A 24,475-nucleotide genomic window follows, 5' to 3' on the forward strand; every position below is an offset into this window, starting at 1 on the left:
TAGATGGCGATGATTTTATATTCTGAAGCACGCTAACAACATGTTGTTGTAGGAACTATTAAACGTTGCATCTAATAGAAATAAGTTACAGACAGACAGAGTTTGCGACTTTGTGATTGTTAGGAAAAACTAGTAATTTGCCCGCGGCTTCCATTTAGGAACCGCGTATTTTTGAAAGCCTTATTATTGTGGGGCTAATAATTATTAACATAATTATAAACATGAACATGCTCGAAACGATGCTGTTCTCAATTTATTAAGAGTAGTATAGTCCGCGTCAAACTTCTAGTCCGCTCTGAAGTTGTTACGCGCAGGTTTTAGTTAGCATATACTCCGTAACGTAAGGGCACACTAACGCAGCTTTGTACCCGTGGACCGTGGACGAGAGCGGGCAGCGGACGGGTGCCGGGGCGGTCCCGCGCTGTCTTTGTCTTACTCGCTAATATGTACAATTTGCTATTGTGACGCGACTCGTTTCTATATTCGGATCGGACTAGCAGTTTGGCGCGGAATATACTAGCGCTACGTAACGGGTCGCCCCGGAAGCTTAAGATTATAAAATGGCGACTGAGTGAACGTTGACTGTCAAAAACTCAAAATTATGTGTCAGTTCAAGACTTCAAGTTGTCAAATGTCCGCAACTTTGTCGTTTACAACTCAGATACAGTGTTGGCAACCGTACGATAATTATCGTACATGTACGATAATTTGATACCACCGTACGATGTACGATAGCGAGTCATTATCGTACGCAAATGTACGATAATTGGCTACTTGAAAGTTTTTGGGAAACTGTTTTAATGAATTCATAAACGTATCATATGCCTTTAATTGATAAAAAAAAACGCCACCTCGAGTCGACCTGACTCGGCACATCTCTACTCGCGCCCGCGTTCTTATGAAATGTACGATAATTTTTCGGCAGATACGATAATTTTACGCCCCGGGTACGATCAACGCCATCTCCCAGGTTGCCAACACTGCTCAGATAATGTAGCTGTTCTGTTTACAATTTGAAAATCTCTCTGCAATACACATGTGATATTTTCTTGTTGTGCTCAGGTGTGAATATATTTTTTAGCACGTTGAGTTAAGTCAAGTAGGCAAGTGCTTCTCCGTAAGCTCTTACAATCCTCTCCGGAATTATTTTTGTGGTGTTTACTGGTGTTATTGATTTTTTGCGAAAGGACGCTTTTAATTTCTTCTTTGTGGTTGTGCTGTGCTATCCAAAGTCATGCCGAGAGTCTGCGTTTTTGGATGCCGCACTGGTGGTAAGTAAAATTAAGAATTATTACAAAAAAAAAACGTCTGTTAGGTACATTATCCACGTATATTTAATGCTCGAGAAGCTAGAGGTAAAGATATAGGTAAGAGAGATAATGGTTGTTCATTAATTCGGGTAAAATGTATCTATTTTTTTATAACATAGGTCGTAGCAGACGAGCTTGCAATCCAACTGATTGTAAAGTGGCTACTGCCGCTCATGGACATCTCTAATCAACCCCAGATAGGGGGGGGTTACGGTTCTTACGGCGCCAAGATTTGAATGCGGATCCGTATAGATTTCGATGAGACAAGACGAAAAGTAAGAATAAATTTTTTTGATATCTCGCTTAGTTTTCGAGATATCGATACTCAAAAATTATTCGAAAATTTCGATTTTTTGCGTTTTAAAAGTGAAATTGCCGAGGAACGGCGCGGCGGAAACGGGTGCGACTGGTATCTCCGGATAGGGGAGGACGTGCAGAATACGGTAGAAGAAAAATGAAGAGAATTCGTTAAGAAACGGCGGAGGAAAATGAGAAAAACCAAAAATTGATTTTTGAAAAACGGAGAAAATTATATTTAAAAATTTAGAAAACGGAGAGAAACGGAAGTAGTATGTGCGAAAAGGTAACCCGCACGAATGCCACCCAATCCTAGAGCTCTCCCCAACAATCCACAAAAAACTCACGGAGGCCGGAACAGTGTACATCGGCCTCCAGAGAAGACCCATAGTGGACCAATCCCCGCTCGTACAGTGCACGAAATGTCTGGGCTACGGCCATACAAAGGCCGTATGCAAAGAACCAAACCAGGCATGCAGCTACTGTGGAGAGGCCCACACGTGGGAAAAATGCCCGAAGAGACTGGGGCACGAGGCACCAGTCTGCATAAACTGTCGACGGGCAACCGGGAAGGGCGAAGGGAAGCACCTGGCATTCAGCGATGAATGTCCAGAGAGGCAAAAGTGGGATGCAATAGCGCGGTGTCGCAACACCTATTGCTAAAGGTTAGGTAGGTTAGGTTAGGTTAGGTTAGGTTAGGTTTAGGTTTAGGTTAGGTTAGGTTAGGTTAGGTTAGGTTTTTTTTTTATTATTATTATTATTATCATAATAATAGTGATAATCATAATAAAGGATAAAATATATCTTCAAAAAATTTTTTCAATAAAATTCCAACATTTTTAATAAAACTAAGCAAGATATCGAAAAAAATTATTCTTTGTTTTCGTTTTCTTTTCCAAAAATCTATCGAAATACATCATTAAATGAATATATTTTTTTTTTATTTTTCGATTTTTAAATATCGATATCTCGAAAACTAAGCGAGATATCAAAAAATTTTATTCTTACTTTTCGTCTTGTCTCGTCGAGATCTATAAGGATCCGCATTCAAATTTTGGCGCCGTAAGAATCGTAATCGTGCCCCAGATAGGATTAGATATTCCTGCCTGAGGTCAGCCACAGATGCGCCGCTATCCCTGCGGACTAAGCTGGAATGCCTCGGAAAAGTATGTCTCCCTTACCACACCCTTCAAACCAGAACACAGTAATGCTTAACGCTGCTGTTATGAGGCAGAAATAGGTGTGGCGGTGGTGCTGGAGAATTTAGTCAATTCTCCAGCATATGGATGAAATTACAATGGCTTTCTTGCATTTAATTAGGCTTTTAATTTGTTTTTTTTCTATTCAGAAATGGTTATTATTTATTAACACGCTTTTATTAGCTTGGGTTGTATTAATGTATGTATGTATATAACGGAATCCTCAAGCTCAATTTTCACCTATTTCCAAGACTGATTAATTTGAAACTTTGCACATGTATCAAAAACTGATGACAATACAATAATTCAATTCAGAGTCAAGTCGTGGGGTGCATTTTACTGCTGCTCATAACTATTCTTTCATACATAATTGCCAATAGAATGATTGTAACATTTAAAATATCAAGGACCCCACGCTTTTTACTCTGAATTTAATTATTATTTTAATAACTCAAATTATTTTCTAATTTTTTAGTTCGATTAGGAATAAAAGTGTGCATTTTAGATTATTTTTAACCATTATTTATTTTGTGTACAATCATGCCTAAGTTATGGGAGCTGGGCGTCGAGGAAATAATTGCAGTCTATTTCGCGAACAAATTAAATTTTTATTTAAATTTAACACAAATTTTACACAAGTTTTAACAAAAATGAAATTAAAAAAATAAATTGATGGGATAGGTCGAGTCACTTTCCGCGATGGAGGTGAACTGATTCCATGGTGGACGGCCACCTGTACGTGGGACGGCCACCCGCGCGTGGGACGGCCACCTGCGCGCCTCGTCAGCGTTGGCCGTTCCGCGAAGGCCCGATGCAGCGCAAGCACGATGCAGCGTGAGAACGGTGTAGGGCTGGCGCGATGCAGCCTTAACGTGTAGGGCTGTCGCTTACACGTAACTTCTCCCGCCCCAGCTGAGCAACTATTTGCCTACGTTTAGTGCAAATATTGCGGCCTTCTTGTCCTCTCGTGTAGCTGTCGACGAGTGATGCTCACTTGAGGTTGCACACGGTTGAAGAGATATTTCAACATTCGATTTTGATATGTCTTCTGATTTTCTATTTCGCCGGTATCGCCTTATGTACGCAATAGCGAGAGCAATTGTACCCAGTAGGATTAACAGGTACAGAGGAAGAGTAGTATGGTAAGTACTCATCGAAGTGGCGTCGGTTACTTTTGGTGAAGTTTCCATTGATATTTGGTCTTCAATGACATGTAGTTTATTAAGATCTATTGCAGTTATGTTGAAATGAGCTTTTCGATTCCTTGAAGATGACAAGGCTAATAATTCAGAATTTGTGAATGTAAGTATTTCGAAATGCTGTCCACGGAGTTTATCGTTGACGTTGGTGATAGTGAATTCTGTTGTTCTGATGCTGCAGGTTCTCGGTATAGTAGCAAGGAAACTACCCTCGATGATTTGATGGCGTTCCTGTCCACATAGCGTTTGTACTTTCGTGGGGGTTTGAAAAGATAGTATATAGTGTTGATCGTCAAGCTCCAGTAGAGCCTCCTGAGACAGAAAAATAGGCGTGGGGTGACACGTTTCATCTATTTTCTGTAAATGAATTAGTGTGCTGATGCAGTCCTGAGATGTTCTGGTTTGATAGCTCATTTGTTGCTTGCATATGAATATGGTGTCGACCTTCGGGCATTCTGCCTCCATGTATGCATATTCCTTGGAGTTGGTTGCAACAAAAGGAGATGGGGGAATTATAACTTCATGGTGCTTATTAGGAACTGGACACAAACGGTAAAGGTCATAAGTTGATGGAGATACAATGGGAAATTTAAGAACAATAATGAGTTTATTGTCTACGAAATAACATCCTAACCTAATTAAATCATAGTAGAGTCGAGCATCAACTAAATTAATAATCTGATCTTGGTTATATATATCTTTCAATCTGCTTAACATATCAATTACATTACTAGTACTTAAAACAGAATGATGTACGGTACTTGTACGGCTAAACGCTAAAATATTTTCTATTCTATCTATCTCTAATCGCAAATCTTGAATATTTTCAGCTATAAGTGTTAATATTTGCGACAACTGGACATAACGGGTAAGCTGTATAGTATTATTACTTGTAGTATTAATATAGCGTGTCAAAGCTTTTTCTAACTTAACTTGATTGCTACTTAAATTACTTAATATTTCTGTTTGATGGAAAGACATCTGCTTATATAAACTTATGTGATTATTTAAACTATTAGCTAAATCTACATCATTCTTCTGTAAGATATGAAACATTTGTTCATACTGTAAAGCATCATTATAATCGAGGTTTCCCGTAATACTTTTAATTATGGATCCCAATGGATTGATTAAACCACGCTTGGTTCTTTTTGTTGGCAGAAAAGTATCTAATTGAGAATTTATTTCCTTAATTTTGTCAGACAAGTGTATGATTTGATATTTAAAAAGAGCGAAGCCTCTAGTAGTTAAGTTATTTGTGACATCAGTTAACTGAGTTTTAGTCAAATCTAATTGCTTCTGAATTTCATCAAAATTAATATCATGTAAAAAGGTGTGATAATGTGAGGTTATTTTTGCAGGTCCGAGTTTGAAAGGAAGAATGCCAGGACCATCATTTAAACTGTCAAGTCGAATGTCTTGTGCTTGGGCCAGGTGTATCAGGATCACCAGACATCTGTAGCAATCCAGACGTTTTGCGTTTACGTTTCAGTCTATTTTTAGCTACGGGTGTGCGCTTCTTTGAAGTGTATATATGTACAGGTAAGTTTGAAATAACTCTATCATGTATGTAACGCGGTGCAATTTTTTGTCTTGTAGCTACCGGGTTCCTAATGTAAACTTCTTGTCCTTCTTCATAATCTATCTGTGGTTCTCTACGTGCATTCTGTTGAGACATAAGTGTGTTACGTTCAGTCTGTGAAATGTCGTGAATAATTTTATATACTAAATTCATTTTATGACGATGGTCTTGAATGTATTGTTGCATTAGTCGTTCATTTAAGTTTAAGTCAGTAGGGTCACGCGGATCGAAATGTCCAGATATTAAGTCAAAGGGTCTGCATTTTGTTAAACTATGTACGGAACTATTGTAGGCAATTATAGCATAATTCATTAAAGTAGAAGTGGATTCATTTTTATACTGTAGTTTTAATAACCTTAAGTGTTCGAGTATGGTGCTATGAAGACGTTCAATCATTCCGTTTTCATTAGGAGAATAAGGTGCAGTAGTGTGATGGTGTACATTATGTAACAGAAGAAATTCTCTAAATACCTGATTAGTAAATTCTGTTCCTTGGTCAGTAGTTAAATTAATTGGAAATCCATGATGAGTGCACAAGGTAAGAAAAGCTTTTACTATATTTGGGGCTGTACAATCAGATATTTTGTATATTTGAGCGTATTTAGAAAATGCGTCTATTACAGTTAAGTACTTTTCTTGATTAATTGTTAATACATCTGCATGTACCATTTCAAAAGGTTTACTAGGAGGTGGCACAATTTTAAATTCTGGACGAATTGGATGACGGTCGTATTTAGCTCTACTACATGTAGTACATGAATTTATAAATTTACTTATAGATTCTTTTAACTTAGGCCAAAAGTATCTATGATAAAGGGATAAATAGGTTTCTGTGATACCACGATGGTTCGTTTTACCTTCGTGATACTTGCGTATAATATCTTGTTGCTCAAAATAGCTGCTGACATTTTCTAATTCATGCTTAACTAGGACTAATCTTATTGATGAATTTTTAAAGAATTCTTGCAAAATTGGTACAACTGTAAGCATTTTTTCAGGCGGATTTACAAGAAGAGCAGTTAGAATCTTTGGGTCGATGAAATTTTTTACTGTATTTATTAAATCTTGTTGAAAATTATTAGCTGAAATATCTGTAACTACTTTTTCATACGTGTTGAAAGGTGTTGTGACTTTTGGTTTACGGTTAGATGGATGCTCACAAATATTAAGAATTAACTGTTTATGATATTTATTCAAAGGGTCATTGACAATAGGTATTTCAAGTACAGGATCTTCATTACTGGTATGCATGGTTTCACTACGTGATCTGACAGTTTCAACGTCATTCGCAGGTATTAATTCGTCAGTAATAGAAAAACGAGAGTTTGCTGTTACTGTGGAACATGGACTACTTAAGGGTTCTATGTTTGGTGCTGTGTCAGTCGACGATTGGCTTATAAAGGGTCTATCATCTGGAGCGGTAACAGTTGATGATGAACAAGTTGAGATATTAACAGCTATTGAGTTTAAATCTTCATTATGAATTTCAACTCTAGAAAGAGCGTCTGCATTAATATTAAGTCTCCCTTTTTTGTAAATTACTGTAAAGTCATATTCGGCTAATTTTAATTTCCATCTTGTCAACCTACAATTCGATTCTTTTAAGTTCATGAGCCATTGCAAGGGCTTATGGTCTGTAAAGATTTTAAACTTTCGGCCAAACAGATATGCTCTAAAATATTTAGTCGCCCACACAATTGCTAGCAATTCTTTTTCAATTGTAGAATAATTTAATTCACTGTCATTAAGAGTCCTGGATGCGTACGCTACTGGTCGGTCACTACCTATAGGTCCTTGTGATAAAATAGCTCCAAGTGCAAAGTTTGATGCGTCTGTGGTCAAATTAAACTCCTTAGTGAAATCAGGGTATTGTAATATCGGATCGTTTGTCAGTAGTGTTTTACAGTGATTAAAACATTCAATGTATTCTTCAGACAAGGTTATTTTTGCACCTTTTTTTAAACAGCTAGTTAGTGGTTTGGTCAGTCTTGCAAAGTTAGGTATGAAACGTCTGTAATAACCTAGCAAGCCTAAAAATCCTTTAATTTGTTTTGTAGTTTTGGGAATTGGATACTTTGAAATAGCACTAATTTTGTCAGGGTTTGGCTTTACTCCGTCAGATGTTATAATATGTCCCAAATACGGTGTTTCATGTTTCAGAAACTCGGATTTGTCCATTTGAATCTTAAAATTGGATTGACGAAGTCGGTCAAAAACTTTACGTAAATTAACTATATGTTCTTGTAGTGAGGTGGAAAATACAAGTATATCGTCTAAGTAAACTACGCAAATTTCATTCTGTAAGCCTTGTAAAACGTTGTCTATGACTCTCTGAAAGGTTGATGGGGCATTTTTAAGACCCATGGGCATTCTTAAAAATTCAAAGTGTCCGGGAGCAAAGTCAACACTAAATGCAGTTTTATGTATGTCATCAGGGTGAGTCTCCACTTGATAAAAACCACTAGCTAGGTCCAAAGTCGAAAAGTATTGGCATTTACCTAATTTGTCAAGTATGTCGTTAATATTAGGGATGGGGTATTTGTCATCAATAGTCTTTTCATTCAGTCGTCTAAAATCAACCACAAGTCTCCACTTAGTCTTACCCGAAGCATCTGCCTTTTTGGGTACAATCCAGATGGGTGCACTCCACGCAGAACTAGATGGTCTGATAATTCCCTGATCATTCATACTTTTTATTTGAGCCCGTACTTCATTTCTATGCACATGAGGGTATTTATATGTCTTACAATGAACAGGAAATTCATCGGTAGTTTTTATACGATGTTTGATATTATTGGTGAATGTAAGTGGCTCGTTTTCTACATAAAAAACATCGGCATATTTTTTGCATAAGGCAAATAAATTTGCACTTTCTTCCTTATTTAAATGATCAGTTCGTAATCTGGATAAAATTTTTTGAGTGCGATCTAAATTTTTATTTTTATTAAAAAAATCATAGGCCGAAACTGATTGTTCACTGAATAAACTTGCAGAAATTGGTTGGATCAATGTGAAAATCACATCATTTTTAGAAGGGTTAGAAACTTCTACATAGGCTTGGCTATTTTCAGAAATAGTCAAACAATCACCAATACTACATTCACAAATGGTTTGTCTATCTATAATAATTTCACCGTTAGCTATAGTAGTTGGCACTTTAATAATTTTGCTAGATTGTGCTGGTATTATCACCTCTATTAAATTTACACTGCCAGATTCAAACATATGGATTTTATTTTTTGCAAACTGTGTGTTAAGTATGCGAGAGCCTAAATCAATTTTTGCTTGCCACTGCTCTAATAAATCACAACCTATTAAACCGTCGAAATAATTGTGAAACCTATAAATGTAAAGCTTTACGGGGTTATTGTCATTAATTTCAGAAAAACATGGTATTTCTATGGAATAGTCATTTCTAGTAGAAGCATGAATATTTGTCACAATAAAAGGGTCGTAATATAATGGTAAATCCGAATAGTATCTTTCTATAGCTTCTGGATTGATAAAGGATTGATTTGCTCCTGTATCTATTAATAATTTCAGAGGTGGGTTATGAATTTGAATGTATGGAAGCTGTCTTTTATTTTGTAAATTTAATTCTATCTTGGGACACTTGAAATTTGAGCTGACAAAAAATTTTCGTCCGTTTGTTCGTCAGTCTGTTCAATAAATTGTTGGTCATTTATGTAACCGTTTCCCACTAAGTGTTCAACTACGTTAGATGGGGTGTCATAGCTCATGTCATAGTTATCGACGAAGTTATGGTCAATGTCATCACAGTTATCATACTCATTAGTATTAATTTCTTGGTAATAATTTGGAGAACGGTACTGACCTTGTCGGCTCCAGTCAGGTTTCATTGAAGTCGGTGGCAATGTACGGGCTTTGGGGTGGCTAATGCCACTCATAGGCTGTCCGTGCATTTGATTACTGACCTGGCGTTGGTGCTGTGTGGGGTGAGTTTCCCTAAGTGGTATCCTAAAACCAGTGCTCATATTCGATCGTGGTAGAGCCCTAAACATTTGCTGGGTTTTTGATGGACCTTGATAAGGCTTATTTAAGTGTGGCAACATCTGAGAATTATTCATGCGTGACTGCTGGCTAATTTGCTTATTAAAGAAAGGATTAAAATTGTTAGTTCTGAATGATGGTGTCTGTTGTGTAAGTTTTCGTGAATAAGAATTTCTATTTTGCATGTAAATAATATTTAATTCCTCCTGAGCAAACTCCAAGGCCTTTTCAAGCGTTGGAGGCCTCATACAACGTATGCGTGAGCCTAATGGTTCACGTAAGCCTTTAAGGAAAGTCTGTAAAGCTAATTTTTTATATAAGGTCCGTTTAGCTTCAACGGTAGTGGAAATATCATCATGTAACTCAACATATGTCATTATTGTACCGAGTAAATTCTGAATTCGTTCATAAAAAATGTGGGGTGTGTCATTACCTTGAGATAACATAGATAAATCGCTATACAATGAAGATTCATCACGATGATCTGAAAAGGTATTAATAAGAGCTGCGCGGATTCCATTCCAATCCGATGGGATGCCATTCGTAGCTAAGGTTCTAGCCGCGGGTCCCTTAATTTTATTTAAAATTCCATTTATCACTGCATAATTATTTAACTCATTTCCAGATGCCGGATCGACATATGCTAATACAATTTGATCACATATGTTTAAAAATCTAATTAAAACATTTGAATTTCCATCAAACTCAGGGACTAATCTTAAAGCATTAAAAATTTTATCGGTTTTGTCTGACAAAGAAGCAGAAATTGCCGTTCCACTTACACTTGGCATTGAATTTTCTGTCATATTTAATGATTCTTCTATGACAAATAAATCTAAATTACGATTACGGTCTCGTATAGATCTACGAATTTCCTGACGAGAACTGGGTGAACTACCCTTATTTGTTCGTAATAAAAAAATCTTGAAAGATTTTATGTCACTGTTCACTCAAATTTTCAATAAAATTATATTTATAGGGATAGGAAGGACATATATTGTATAGGAGCTGCAACCAATAGGTACATACTTAATATCTACTTATTACTCACAGAAGTAGCTTCATCTCGTATTTGCACATCGATTTTTGGATGTAGCGAGCTGAGCAGGGTTCCCCGACGTCCGGATCTCGTTCAATGGTTCGGTTTCCCGTTTAATAGCGATAGTCCGAAACACGCACAAACCGGGAACTTTCGATTGCGCCAGTTATGGGTTCTGCGCCACTTATGGGTTCCTCGTTTAATTGCGATAGTCCGAAACACGCACAAACCGGGAACTTTCGACTGCGCCAGTTATGGGAGCTGGGCGTCGAGGAAATAATTGCAGTCTATTTCGCGAACAAATTAAATTTTTATTTAAATTTAACACAAATTTTACACAAGTTTTAACAAAAATGAAATAAAAAAAAATAAATTGATGGGATAGGTCGAGTCACTTTCCGCGATGGAGGTGAACTGATTCCATGGTGGACGGCCACCTGTACGTGGGACGGCCACCCGCGCGTGGGACGGCCACCTGCGCGCCTCGTCAGCGTTGGCCGTTCCGCGAAGGCCCGATGCAGCGCAAGCACGATGCAGCGTGAGAACGGTGTAGGGCTGGCGCGATGCAGCCTTAACGTGTAGGGCTGTCGCTTACACGTAACTCCTATGATAACATTTCGTTTACAATTTTCAGGTCTTAAGCTTCATGTATTTCCAATACACAATGCAGAGAGATTTAAAACATGGGTTGAAGTAGTTTCCCGAAACATGGGTACACCAGCTGACTGCGGCTACTACAAACAGAAAAGAATTTGTGACAAACACTTTGCTGATGAACACAAAGTAGCCAATAATCGCGTCAGTAATAATGCTGTGCCAACGCTTTATTTGAATGGTAAGATTTAACTTTAATTCTCTTTATTATTTTAGTATTGTCTGCTCAAACTGCTAGTTCGCTCTGAAGTTGTTGCGAGCAGGTGAAGTCATACAATTTGTTAAGGCGACGGGATTCATTCAGAGCGGACTAGCAGTTTTACGTGGACTGTATCTGTCTGTAAGGTTAGTTGGAGTTTTATTGTCCCACTGTTGAGCACGGGTCTCCTCTCAGAATGAAAAGCATTACACCATATATAGCCCACCGTGCTGGCCAAGTGTGTCAATACACACTTGGCGCTTGGTACTTGGTGGTACCAATGTACACTTCACATACCTTTGAGATTTTTTTCAGTCTCTCAGGTATGCAGGTTTCTTCACGATGTTTTACTTCACAGTTTTAAGCAAATGATAATTAATTTCTAATACACACATAACTTTGAAAAATCAGAGGTGCCTGGAATTTGAACCTCGAACCCCTTGATCGAGAGGCTGAGGCTATCACTGTTTTTTTAGGAAACATTTACCTAATTGTTTTATTCTGTTGCCTCAGGTAATTCTTCAGAAATAGGAAGCCAGAAATCTAGTTCATCAGTACAACCACCGACACAGATGAATCAAATCCTATGTAAGTATGATGTTAACATACATAGCAATGGATCATGTTATATAAGATATTATCTTTACTAATATTACAAAGAGGAAAACTTTGTCTGTTTGTTTGATTGTAATGAATAGGCTCAAAAACTACTGGACCGATTTTAAAAAATCTTTCACCATTCGAAAGCTACATTATCCACGAGTAACATAGGCTATATGTTATATGAAATATATTTGATAAATAGATTTTGAGGCGGGACAACGTTTGCCGGGTCAGCTAGTTGTGTTATACAGAATCTATCATTCATTTTTAGGGTTCTGTACCCAAAGGGTAAAAATGGAACCCAATTACTAAGAATTCGCTTTCTGTCAGTCTGTCACAGGGTTTTTATCTCCTGAACCGTAATAGATAGACACTTGAAATTTTTACAGAGTATGTATAAAGGTGGCCGCTATAAAAACGCTTTCTACACTCACAGCCCCACACTAGGATTCCCTATGTCGTGGGTGCTATGGACACACACAGAGACAAATACACAAACACCCAGACCCAGAAACAGAAATCTAAATTCATCATTTAGAAATCTGTCTTGACCGGCATCGAACCCGGGACCCTCTGCGCGTCAGACCGGTATGGTGACCGCTCCGCCACGCGGGTCGTCAACAACAAATACTAAAAATAAAAAAAGTTAATGAACTATATATACTAAAAATTAGAGATGCGCCGAATAGTGGTTTCACCGAATAGCCGAATACCGAATAATATTCGATTTAACCTTTACCGAACCGTATATTCGGCCGAATTATTCGATTAACCAAATCTTTATTGTCAGTTTGTCAATTATGTGTGTTCATTAACACTGTAAAATGTTGGTTTGAGTTTTAAAAATATCTGATTTAAGGTTTAAAATAAATGTTCACTATGCTAACTATAGATTAAGTAATAAATGTGTTGACTTAAGGTATCAAAATAAATGTTGATTTGAAGTTTAATCGCTTTATTTTATTAGCATTATTCAACACATTCTTCAAAGGATTTGAGTTTGACTTGTAATACCTACAACATAAATCTTACATAAGAAGTTTTGTGTTTTAGTCCTGTACCATGTCGTGTACACAAGAAAATAGAAATACTCAAACCGAATATATTCGGCACCAAAACCGAATCATGCGGCCGAATACAAATAGCAAAAAAGATGCCGAATACGCCGAATACCGAATACCAAACGAATATTCAGCGCATCTACTAATATAAATATATACTACTACTAATATAAATATATATCATACTAAAAATAAAAATAAATGAGTGTCGCCATACAAGAAACCGCTATTTTTCGACGTTTTTCGCTTTATCTATTGAACCGTAAAAGGTAGACAATTCTAATGTTCACAATGCATGGCCCAACTATAGTCATCTCACACCAAACTCTGCACTATATTTATAAGATAACACATACGAAGGTGGTAGAACCCTTTGTGGTTCGACTCCGGCGGCACCACCGCCACACCTATTTCTACCTAATAACAGCAGTGTTAGGCGCTGCTGTGTTCTGGTTTGAAGGGTGTGGTAAGGGAGACATACTTCTCCGAGACGTTCCAGCTTAGTCCTCAGGGTTAGCGGCGCATGTGTGGCCGATCTCAGGTAGGGATATCTAATCCTATCTGGGGTTGATTACAGATGTCCATGGGTGACAGTAGCCACTTACCATCAGGTGGACTGCATGCTCGTCTGCTACTCCTATATTATAAAAAAAAAAAACATAATGAATATTTCCTTTCAGGCCAATCTTCAACTGCATCAGCTGAAGTCATTGAAATGGACCATGATTATTGCAGGCCTACGGTGATACTGAGTTCAAAAGAAAATTTGTCCACTAATTGTAAGTAGCGTTGTTCTTTTTGTGTAGACAATGAAGAAAGACGTAGGAATATTATTTAATATTCTGTCTAATAATTTATATTTTAACGACTATTACGGAAAATCATGAGTACAAAAAAATAATTTAAAATGTAAAAGTCGCAATAATATTGTTCGCTCTCCGCTATGAATAGTCTTGTAGCGACTTCCCGCTACTCGCCAACAGAGGGGGTTGCTGAATCACGCTATCGAAGTTTTCTAAACATCTTGCATATATACAAGTTTCGAACTGAGACTGATGGAGCACGGCCGCTCCCCGGGCGTGATCACCTAGCCCGGCGGGAGATCTCCCTTTGCCAAAGTCTTATTTTTCACCATTTTGACGCTGTCTTAACACACGGCACAGTCAAAACTTAATAAATAACGTAATAAATAACAAAGAAACAATAACTAAGTAAAATGATAACAGTAACAACATTAAACAAAAAATATATTCCAGAAATTATTTGTGAACTGTGAGAGTGTGAGTTTAGCTGCGAACAGTACTATAGTCTGATTCATAATTAGGTGTCCAAAATGTAAACAAAGGTGTTGACTTATCAAGAAAACGCGTTTCAAATGGTAGTTTCTTATTTTTGACAATATTAAAGTAACACAACAATAATAAAATAATAATCTAAATAAATTAAGATCAATTCACGTTTTCTAATATTTATATTACCTCATTTTCTTTCCACACAGCCATAATAATAAAAAACAAGGTTTACGGTAGAAAATTAAAATGTGATAATGGTAATACAATCGGAATCCAATACATTTCTTGTGCCGTTATTTTTAAGATTCGTAGCTAATATTATTCATTTTCGTGATTGTAATCGAACTGGAATGTTTTCTCGTTTTCATAGCGCGTTTGTTAAATTGTGTATAGTTGTTAAAGTTTTCGTTTTCTGTTGAATTTGTTAGTTTTTATTTCTTGTTTTTTTGACAGTGACAGTGACATTTCTTTGCTTACATTTTGGACACCTAATTATGAATCATACTATAGGACGCGAGCGGGGTATGGGGTGGTCGAGGAGGGAGGCCGCATTCCACTCATTCGTCTAGTTGGCTTGGTCGGGTAGTAATGAATATATTTATTTAATTTCAGACCAATCTTCAACTAAGTTAACTACAGTTATTGCAATGGACCGGGACATTTGCAGGCCTACGGTGATACTGAGCTCAAAAGAAAATTTGTCCACTAATTGTAAGTAGCATTTTTTTGTATAGATAATGAAGAAAGACATGAGAATATGGATCATTTAGCTTATTAGCACAGAAACGTGTATGATTTCAATTTTCAGCCAATACGGTTCAGCCGTTTTTGAATTATAAATAGTGTAACACGGCTTTCTTTTATATATATAGATACTTGATATATTTATTTAATTTCAGCCCAATCTTCAACTGAGTCAGCTGAAGTTGAAATGGACCGTGAGCATAGCGAGCCTGTGGTAATACACAGTTCAAAGGAAAATTTGTCCACTAAATGTAAGTAGCATTGTTTTTTTTTGTGTAGACAATGAAGAAAGACGTAAGAATATGGATCGTTTAGCTTATAAGCATAGAAACATGTATGAAATTTGCCACTAGTTACCCAACTTATACCGGATTATGCATTGTATTATAGTCCGCGTAAAACTGCTAGTCCGCTCAGATATTCCTACCTGAGGTCGGCCACAGATGCGCCGCTACCCCTGAGGACTAAGCTGGAACGCCTCGGAAAAGTATGTGTCCCTTACCACACCCTTCAAACCGGAACACAGCAGCGCCTAACACTGCTGTTATAACAGAAATAGGTGTGGCGGTGGTGCCGCCGGAGTCGAGCCACAATGGGTTCTACCACCTTCAAAATAATAATTATAAAACGTTTTGTTAATTTGTGTGTCATGGTTTTCTCGCCCGTCTACCCACGTCTTGGCTTCTACTTCTGGTATTAGTTTTACACCTTTATATTTATCTCATTTCAGATCAATCTTCACCTGAGTCAGCTGAAATTGAAATGGACCGTGACCATAGCGAGCCTGTGGTAATACAAAGTTCAAAGGAAAATTTATCCACAAAGCGTAAGTAGATTTTTTTTTTACATAGACCATTCGAAAAAAAACGAAAATAGGGATTACTTCATCATCATCATCAACCCATCACTGTCCCACCGCTGGGCACGGGGTCTCCTTTTATGAAGAGAAGGATTAGGACATAGTCCACCCCGCTGGATAAGTGCGAATTGGTAGACTTCACATACCCTTGAAAACTTTTTTTTTTTTAAGATTTCTCAGGTATGCAGGTTTCCTTACGATGTTTTCCTTCACCGTTTAAGCAAGTGATAATTAATTTCTAATACGCACATAATTTTGAAAAATCAGAGCCTGGGATTTGAACCTCGGACCCCTCAATCAAGAGGCCGAGTTTCTTAACCACGAGGCTTTTTTTATCATTGCGCCCAACACTTATTCTCAGAATCTCTCAGATATCCACTAAATGACCCTTAAATGTGTCTTCATTATGTATATTTTTTACATTTACCCAAAGCTATTGATCAATGCTGGGCATTGCTCTAGATGCTTATGGGGTCGGTAGGGGGCTTCCAAAGACTTGCTAAAAAAAGGTCGTCAGAACCAAACCGATTTTCACCAAATTTATATGCATATTCAGTAGGTCTGAGAATCGGCTACTATCTATTTTTCATACCCCTAAGTGATAAGGGTTGTTCACCCTTAACATTTTTTATTTATATGAGAGCACAACGTTTGCCGGTTTCATCCAGTATTATATAACAGGATCAAATTAAATACATAGTTAAATTGGTTTTGAATATTTCACAAAGAATGTACACATTTCTTGTTGCTTATTCACACAAATAATGTAATTGTATTACTGTTACAGATTCAGTGAGTGTCACGAAATCTTCGGATATGAGTCGCCTAAAAACAATTCAGAGACAAGTTAAAAATCTGAAGAGAGAGATCCTCAGATTAAGAAAAAAAGGAAGAACTTATAAGGCGAGATTACAAAATGCTGAAAAACTGAACAACACTATGGCTTTAAGAAGAGTCACCAAAAATATGACGTCAGCCTCAAGAGTGTTCACGGAATTGCAATTTAGAGAAACATCCAAGAGGGGGAAAGGAAGGCGTTTTAAATTGGAGGAGAAGTTACTGGCTCTGTCTCTTTATAAGAGGAGCCCACGTCTCTATCCGTTACTTTCAGACTTTTTTACACTGCCCTCAGCGACAACTTTAAAACAGCTGTTAAGTAAAATAAAGTAAAATGCATTATACCAATAATTGTAAATAATATTTAATATTCTGCCAAGTAAATGGATGTAAAATATCGCCTTTATACCTTAACGAAGGTGGTAGAACCCTTTGTGGTTCGACTCCGGCGGCACCACCGCCACACCTATTTCTACCTAATAACAGCAGTGTTAGGCGCTGCTGTGTTCCGGTTTGAAGGGTGTGGTAAGGGAGACAGACTTTTCCTAGGCGTTCAAGCAGTTCTCAGGGGAGCAGCGCATCTGTGGCCGACCTCAGGTCGGAATATCTAATCCTATCTGGGATTGATTACAGATGTAGCCACTTGTCATCGGGTGGACTGCGTGCTCGTCTGCTACTCCTATATTATTATAAAAAAAGAGCTTTTGCCCGCGGCCTCGCTCGCGTTCCGAATATTTTCATCCCCTATTTTATCCCCTTGGGGGTAGAATTGATCAAAATCCTTTCTTAGCGGTTGCCTACGTCATAACATCTACCTGTATACCAAATTTCAGCCCGATCCGTCCAGTGGTTTGGGCTGTGCGTTGATAGATCACTATGAGTTATATATATTTAGATACCTGAGCACATTTTGAATCTCACAGAAAAAAGTTCAAACATGTCGTTAAACAAACGCTATGTAAAAAGCGTACTATAAACGAAGTGAAATGACAAAACGGTGTGGTCTGAAGTACTTCCAGCTCCACATGTACCATCAGGTTAAGTTTGACATTGTAAAAAACATTTTTTTTAAAGATGTGTGTTATGGAGTTTCTTTCGCCGCTCCTTCTCCATAACGAAACACCTTGTGATGTGGTGGTAGTTGTATTGACATTCAAAAAGTGCTCTGCAAAGAACCTATTTTGAATAAAAAAAATTGATTTGATTTGATTTGATTTGAATTTTTGACTAAATGTCATTATCGCAGTTACATTATGACGCTACTCGAGATGAGGTCATAGGCTTAACAAGTGTATCCCTGTAGTTCCGGGACTAGAACTAGGACGGCGGTATGTGTGGTCGCATATCGTCGTGAACACTACATGGTGTGGGAGGAGCGAAACCTGCTCCCCCAAGACAGAAACCGATCGGGGCATCGCGCTTGGAGGTCTCCGGTTGCGTTCCGTCGGAGATCCCGGAGTTCTCCAACAAGCGCTGAGGACGGCCACCGGGGGGGTTTCAGTGCGGTAAAAATATCCCACATAACCCGGCGCTCCCACGTCGTCGGGTACCTTTTGAACGTTTCCCCCTCGTAAACAAAAAAAAGAAAGAAAAAAGGCTTAACAAGTGATGCAAAAGTGCTGATCATGCAGAAGTATTTATGTTAAAAGCCATTAATTTAAAATATAAGCAACCAGTTGCGTATCATTTTACCAACTGTCTAAAAGAATTGTATTAAAAATATTTTTTTTTTTTTTTTTTATAATATGAGAGTAGCAGACGAGCATGCAGTCCACCTGATGGTAAGTGGCCACTGCCGCCCATGGACATTTGTAATGAACCCCAGATAGGATTAGATATTCCTACCTGAGGTCGGCCACAGATGCGCCGCTACCCCTGAGGACTAAGCTGGAACGCCTCGGAAAAGTCTATCTCCCTTACCACACCCTTCAAACCGGAACACAGCAGCGCCTAACACTGTTGTTATTAGGTAGAAATAGGTGTGGCGGTGGTGCCGCCGGAGTCGAACCACAAAGGGTTCTACCACCTTCACATCACCTTCACATCACCTTCACATTTATACAGAAGTCGTAAAGGAACTGCACAGAACTAGTCTTAATATTATGTGTACTGTGTTCGACCAGAGCACTGTAAATGTTAATGCGATCAGTGTAATAACTGGGTATAGTCCGCGCCAAACTACTAGTCCGCTCTGAAGTTGTTGCGAGCAGGTGTAGTCATAGAATTTGCTATGGCGACGCGATTCATTTTTATATTCAGAGCGGAATAGCAGTTTTACGCGAAACATACAAAATAGAAAGCTCAATTATATTGCGATAAATGTAAGCATTTCAAAAGTAAAAAAAAATAAATTGTAAATATTGAAACTGAGTTTTATTTTACATGTATTCAAAGTAATTAAACTTTATGATTAAAAAAAATACGTAGAGTCGGCTCTCTGTACCCTGTATATAATACTCGGAACATATTATTATTGTTCCGAGATATAATAATACTCTATGGGCTGGTAAAAATGGTATCTCGGAACAATAGTAAATATTACCCTGTATATTGTATATAATAATACTCTATGGTATGGTAAATATATAGAGTAAACGTCAAAACGTCCGACATCACTGTTGACGGTGCGTTCGGAAACACTTCGTCGTGTTGAACGCTACAAAGATTTCATTAATGATTTTATTAATTTATTTCTAAAAGCTTATAATTTTATTTATTCTGGTACCAATAATTAAAATTAGAAGCAAAGCGCTTCTTTGCGTATTAGACTTTTATCCTTTCCAGTGGCGATATGTATGTAGGTTACTATACTCTTTGGTACAGAGTCAAATGTTTAAACTGTATCTCATTGCAACCAAAGAAAATAATCTGATACCTTAAGTATTGAATCAATTAAGCAATTTAAGAGATAACGTATATCATAACAACTATGTATTTGCATATTAATTGTGTTATAATACATCATTATTTTTTAAAATAATGATGCTCAATAGATGGCGCTGTTCTGTAGTTGAAACACGGTAACGACTTGTTATTGTAGAATCTATTTAACCTCAAGAGTTTCTATTATCGCTGTGACAGACGGACGGATATTTTCCCTATGGAGGGTTCCGTACCATAATATATTTTTGACTAGCCTAAAAGTGTAGGCTTATTATTCATGTATGTATGTGTTGTTAATGTTGTTATGTTATTGACTTATTATTTATTGTTAGTAGCGATGGTTCTTATTAGTGATCGAAGTAGCGATGCCGAAAAATCGATAGTTCACACGTCAGCGTCACTCAGTGTTGCCAGATGCACCGTAATTACAGTAGATTTATTGTAGTTTTACTTTATTTGACTTTTGATTCACTGTACTTTCTTGCCGATTTACCGTAAAATTTTCATCAGTGCACTATAATATAACAAATCTGACCTGGCAACACTGGTTACACTATCGATAGTTGTCCTCGAAAATAAGTTAGGATATCGATAGTAGCATATCGAGCGGCATCACTAATTGTTAGGGATACGCTATCGAATCAAAATTATTGATAATTTTCTGAGTGACGTCAGTTTATCTTCAGTAGTACAAAAGAATGTAAAACTGTAAAATCCCAAATCAAAATGTCTTAAAAAAATAATTACTTAAATCCATATTAATATAATAAATGTACAAGTAACTGTCTGTCTGTTACGTTGTCACGACCAAACAGCTGAACTGTTTCTGACTTCTTTGTTACTGCAGAGTGGAGGGTAGCTAAAGTGGATGTTGGTTTGGTTCTGAAGTCGGTGCTAAATATATTTCGTTGGATAACGGCGTAAACAGCGTGTTCAATATGAGCGCCGGCTTCGGAGATATGTGCTGAGCCTAAATTTGTTTCAGTTGATTTTTGCTTTGTAGTGACATGGAAGTCGATTGTATTTTTTAATTAATTTTTTTTTCACCTTTTTTAGTGATGACATACTAAAAATCTTACAAATGCACTAGTCGCCTTTACGATTTTCCCCTCAATTTCTCTGGTCTGCCATCATCAGACCCTTATTTTCTTATAATGGAACTACTTTGGAAATATCTTTTTTTCCAACAAAGTAAAAATCATCCAGTTCAGTTCATAAACGACGAAGTTATCCGCGAACAAACATAAAAAAGACATATATACGGTAGAATTGAGAAACCGCCTCATTTTGTGAAGTTGGTTAAAAAAGACTATTCTCGTAAGGGACGTACAAATACCTCAGTATAAAATATATTTATATTTAGTATTTTTAAATATCAGCATCAGCATCAGCTGATATTAATCTGAAAAAATCAGCATCAGCATCCGCTGATCTAGTAAAAACCTGCATCAGCAACAACCCTGCTCCATAGTCCATACCACAAAGTATCGATACTTTTACCGTGTCCCTATTTATTGATAACTTAAGAATTAGTATCAGTACTATCGGTATTAATAAGAATAACTAATAACAGGTATAGTCCGCGTAAAACTGCTAGTCCGCTCTGAAGTTGTTGCGAGCAGGTGTAGTCATACAATTTACTATGGCAACGCGATTCATTGCCATATAGGTACGTATTATGTTAAATATTCCACGTAATATTTATAGATTAACAACTCCGTAGCAAACACAGCGCTTGAAAAAAAAATAAAAAGAAGTCGACACTCTTCAATTCGCAGAAACTTGGTCACACTATTTTCAGACTGCGTTCTGGCAACACAAAATTAATACAGCAATCCGATAGATGTCAGTGTACCAACATCTGAAACACGGTAACGACTTATCGTTGTAGTAACTATTAAAGCTGGTAAGATTCTCATTATTGTTAGTCCTTGCTTCCAAATAATCTTCGATTAGGAATCTAGCAGAACCCGCGGCTTTAGCCGCGTATTTTTGTAGGCCTTATGGGCCGTTTTATTAGTTAAGATAATTAAGAATAAGGTCAATTAAGATCTAAAATGACCTTTTCGAGGCAAGGGATGAAGGGAGTTTAGGTTAGGTTTGCCCTAATTACGGTAACTACGTTTCCTCGTAGTTACCGCTTTAAGATAAAAGACGGCTGGGATTAACACCTCTTGTCCCTGTAGTTCCGGGACCAGGATAGGGCTACAGTATCTCCTGCTTGTCGTAAGAGGCGACTGAAAGGGGCTTTCGGGATTGCGGGCGGTAAGAGCTGGAGCTCGCACCGCCCGGCCAACGACCCCGGGAAGGACGGCGGTATGTGTGGTCGCATACCGTCGTGTACATCGGACGGTGTCGTGATTTAATCTCACTTGAGCGGAGCCCGACGGGGCATTGCGCTGAGAGGACTCCGGTTGCGCTCCTTTGGAGATCCCGGAGTCCTCTACGCAGCGCCGAGGACGGCCACCGGAGGGGGGGGGGGGGGTTTAGTGCGGTAAAAGTCCCACATAACCCCGTGTCGCTTCCACGGCACTGGGTACGTTTTGAAGGTTTCCCCCTCGAGAAAAAAAAAGTGATTAACATCTTTGATATTGCAGAAACCGCTGTGGCGATAGTGCCTCCGCCACTTTGATCGTTGACCAGGGAAAGCGCGAGCGCTGAGACCGCACCAGGCGCCGTCATATGAGGTATAGTCCGCGCCAAATTGCTAGTCCGCTCTGAAGTCGTTGCGAGCAGGTGTAGTCATACAATTTATATGTATATGTATTTATATGTATATTTTATGGAATGGAGGCCCCCAGTGTAAAAAGTTCGCCTGTGATTCGGTGACCTTTTCGCAGACTGATAGGCATTTCATAGATTGTTTGGTTCTGACGACCTTTTTTTAGCAACTGTTTGGAGGCCCCCAGGATCGGGGGCCCTGGACGGACCGCCCATTCTGCCCTCCCTTAAGCCGCTAGACCCAAGCAGAGATCCGTGCCTTACAGATGCACTTGGGTCAGACGCAATCCCTATGGCGTTAATCTACCCCTACGAGTATAGTAACCGATGTACCCTTCATATCAGAGTAGCCTCAGGTTTTCTTTGCGTTACGGATGCTCGATGACCATCGATTTTCGAAGAACATCAATGTAAAACTAAAATATCGATTTTGCATTAAATAAGACATCGTAACATCGATGTCAGCAGGGACACAATCGAAATTTAGCGGCGAGCATGTCATAGTCAACAGAAATTTATGAACGCTTCCACACATAGTAATAGTATTTATCAAATTCTGCACGCTAACTATGGAAAAAAAACCTTGGTCGATTGAACCGAAAGTATTGGGACATATAATGTGTTTATATGCCCTAATGATATCAATTTTTAATAACTTCTTTGATTCTTATTTTAATTTAAAATGTCGTGTGATAGTAAGGTTATTTTATTAATTGACGATGTGTGCAATAAAAATACAGATGTTTCACATTTATGGTTTTAATATTAGTATTTTTTGGACGAAATAAATGTATACAAATAGAACGTAGTTTACGTATTTGTTAAATATTTATAGATTAGCGAAGCAAACACAGCCCCTGACAAAAAATAAAAAGAAATCGACGCTCTTCAATTCGCAGAAACTTGGTCACACTATTTTCAGACTGCGTTCTGGTAACACAAAATTAATACAGCAATCCGATAGATGTCAGTGTACCAACATCTGAAACACGGTAACGACTTATCGTTGTAGAAACTATAAAAGCTGGTAAGATCCGCTTTAGTGCACGTATATAATCCTCCGTATTAGAAAGCTAAACGGAACCCGCGGCTTTAGCCGCGTATTTTTGTAGGCCTTATGGGCCGTTTTATAGAGAATAGAGATGTTATATTAGGGACTGGGAAAGCGCGAGCGCTGAGACCGCACCAGGCGCCGTCATATGAGGTATAGTCCGCGCCAAACTGCTAGTCCGCTCTGAAGTCGTTGCTAGCAGGTGTAGTCATACAATTTACTATTGCGACGCGATTCATTTCTATATTCAGAGCGGACTAGCAGTTTTACGCGGACTATACATTTCCTGCAGTGCATAGTCGTGACTCCCCTGTGCCCCACATTAGTGTAACTGACTTAAGCAGTGGCGGGCGAAGGCCGTCGGAGGTCCGGGGTGGAAAGTTGAATGGAGGCCCCCAGTGTAAAATGTTCGCCTGTGATTCGGTGACCTTTTTTTTTCGCAGACTGATAGATATTTCATAGATTGTTTGGTTCTGACAACCTTTCTTTAACAACTGTGTTTGGAGGCCCCCAGGATAGAGGGCCCAGGACGGACCGCCCCTTTCGGCCCCCATTAAGCCGCTAGAAGACCTAAGCAGAGGTCCGTACCTTACAGATGCCCTTGGGTCAGCCGCAATCTATGTGGCGTTAATCTACTCTTCATGTCCGAGTAGCCTCAGGTCGTTTGTCCACTGCACCGATACAGAGATTATTTTGGGGCCGATTTTAATATGTCGTGACGGCGAGTTTGTCCACTGTGACCGATTTCAGCGGTTTATTTTGTTCGATCGATATCGGCGTTTGACGGCAGTGTATGGACAAGTTCCAACGTGTTTTATATTATCGGCACATCGGCCCGTCAAAATCTCTGTGTCGATCTACTCGAAATATCGGCGGTCGGGATGACGGTGCTCGGGTGACGTGACGTGCGGTGGACAAGCGGCTATAGTAAATG

The 24,475-nt window shown here is 38.4% G+C and overlaps 1 protein-coding gene across 2 annotated transcripts; it reads left to right on the top strand.

The window, feature by feature from the left end:
- The first annotated feature begins 1,004 nt into the window (after positions 1–1,004).
- Positions 1,005–15,466, top strand: LOC140751233 (uncharacterized). Of its 2 annotated transcripts, XM_073085103.1 has the most exons (6): positions 1,005–1,271; positions 11,272–11,472; positions 12,004–12,078; positions 13,835–13,933; positions 15,059–15,157; positions 15,346–15,466. In XM_073085103.1, exons 1-6 carry the CDS (start codon positions 1,235–1,237, stop codon positions 15,447–15,449), a joined length of 615 nt encoding a protein of 204 aa, XP_072941204.1. In that variant the 5' UTR covers positions 1,005–1,234; the 3' UTR covers positions 15,450–15,466. The 2 variants fall into 2 exon arrangements, with proteins under 2 accessions (XP_072941204.1, XP_072941205.1); XM_073085104.1 differs by lacking the exon at positions 15,059–15,157 and having other exon boundaries at positions 15,346–15,465.
- The last annotated feature ends 9,009 nt before the right edge of the window (positions 15,467–24,475 follow it).

Source organism: Epargyreus clarus, unplaced genomic scaffold, assembly GCF_041222505.1.
Source record: "Epargyreus clarus isolate Ecla_fem2 unplaced genomic scaffold, WU_Ecla_fem_2.2 ptg000022l, whole genome shotgun sequence".
In the NCBI taxonomy this organism is placed as follows: Eukaryota; Metazoa; Arthropoda; class Insecta; order Lepidoptera; family Hesperiidae; genus Epargyreus; species Epargyreus clarus.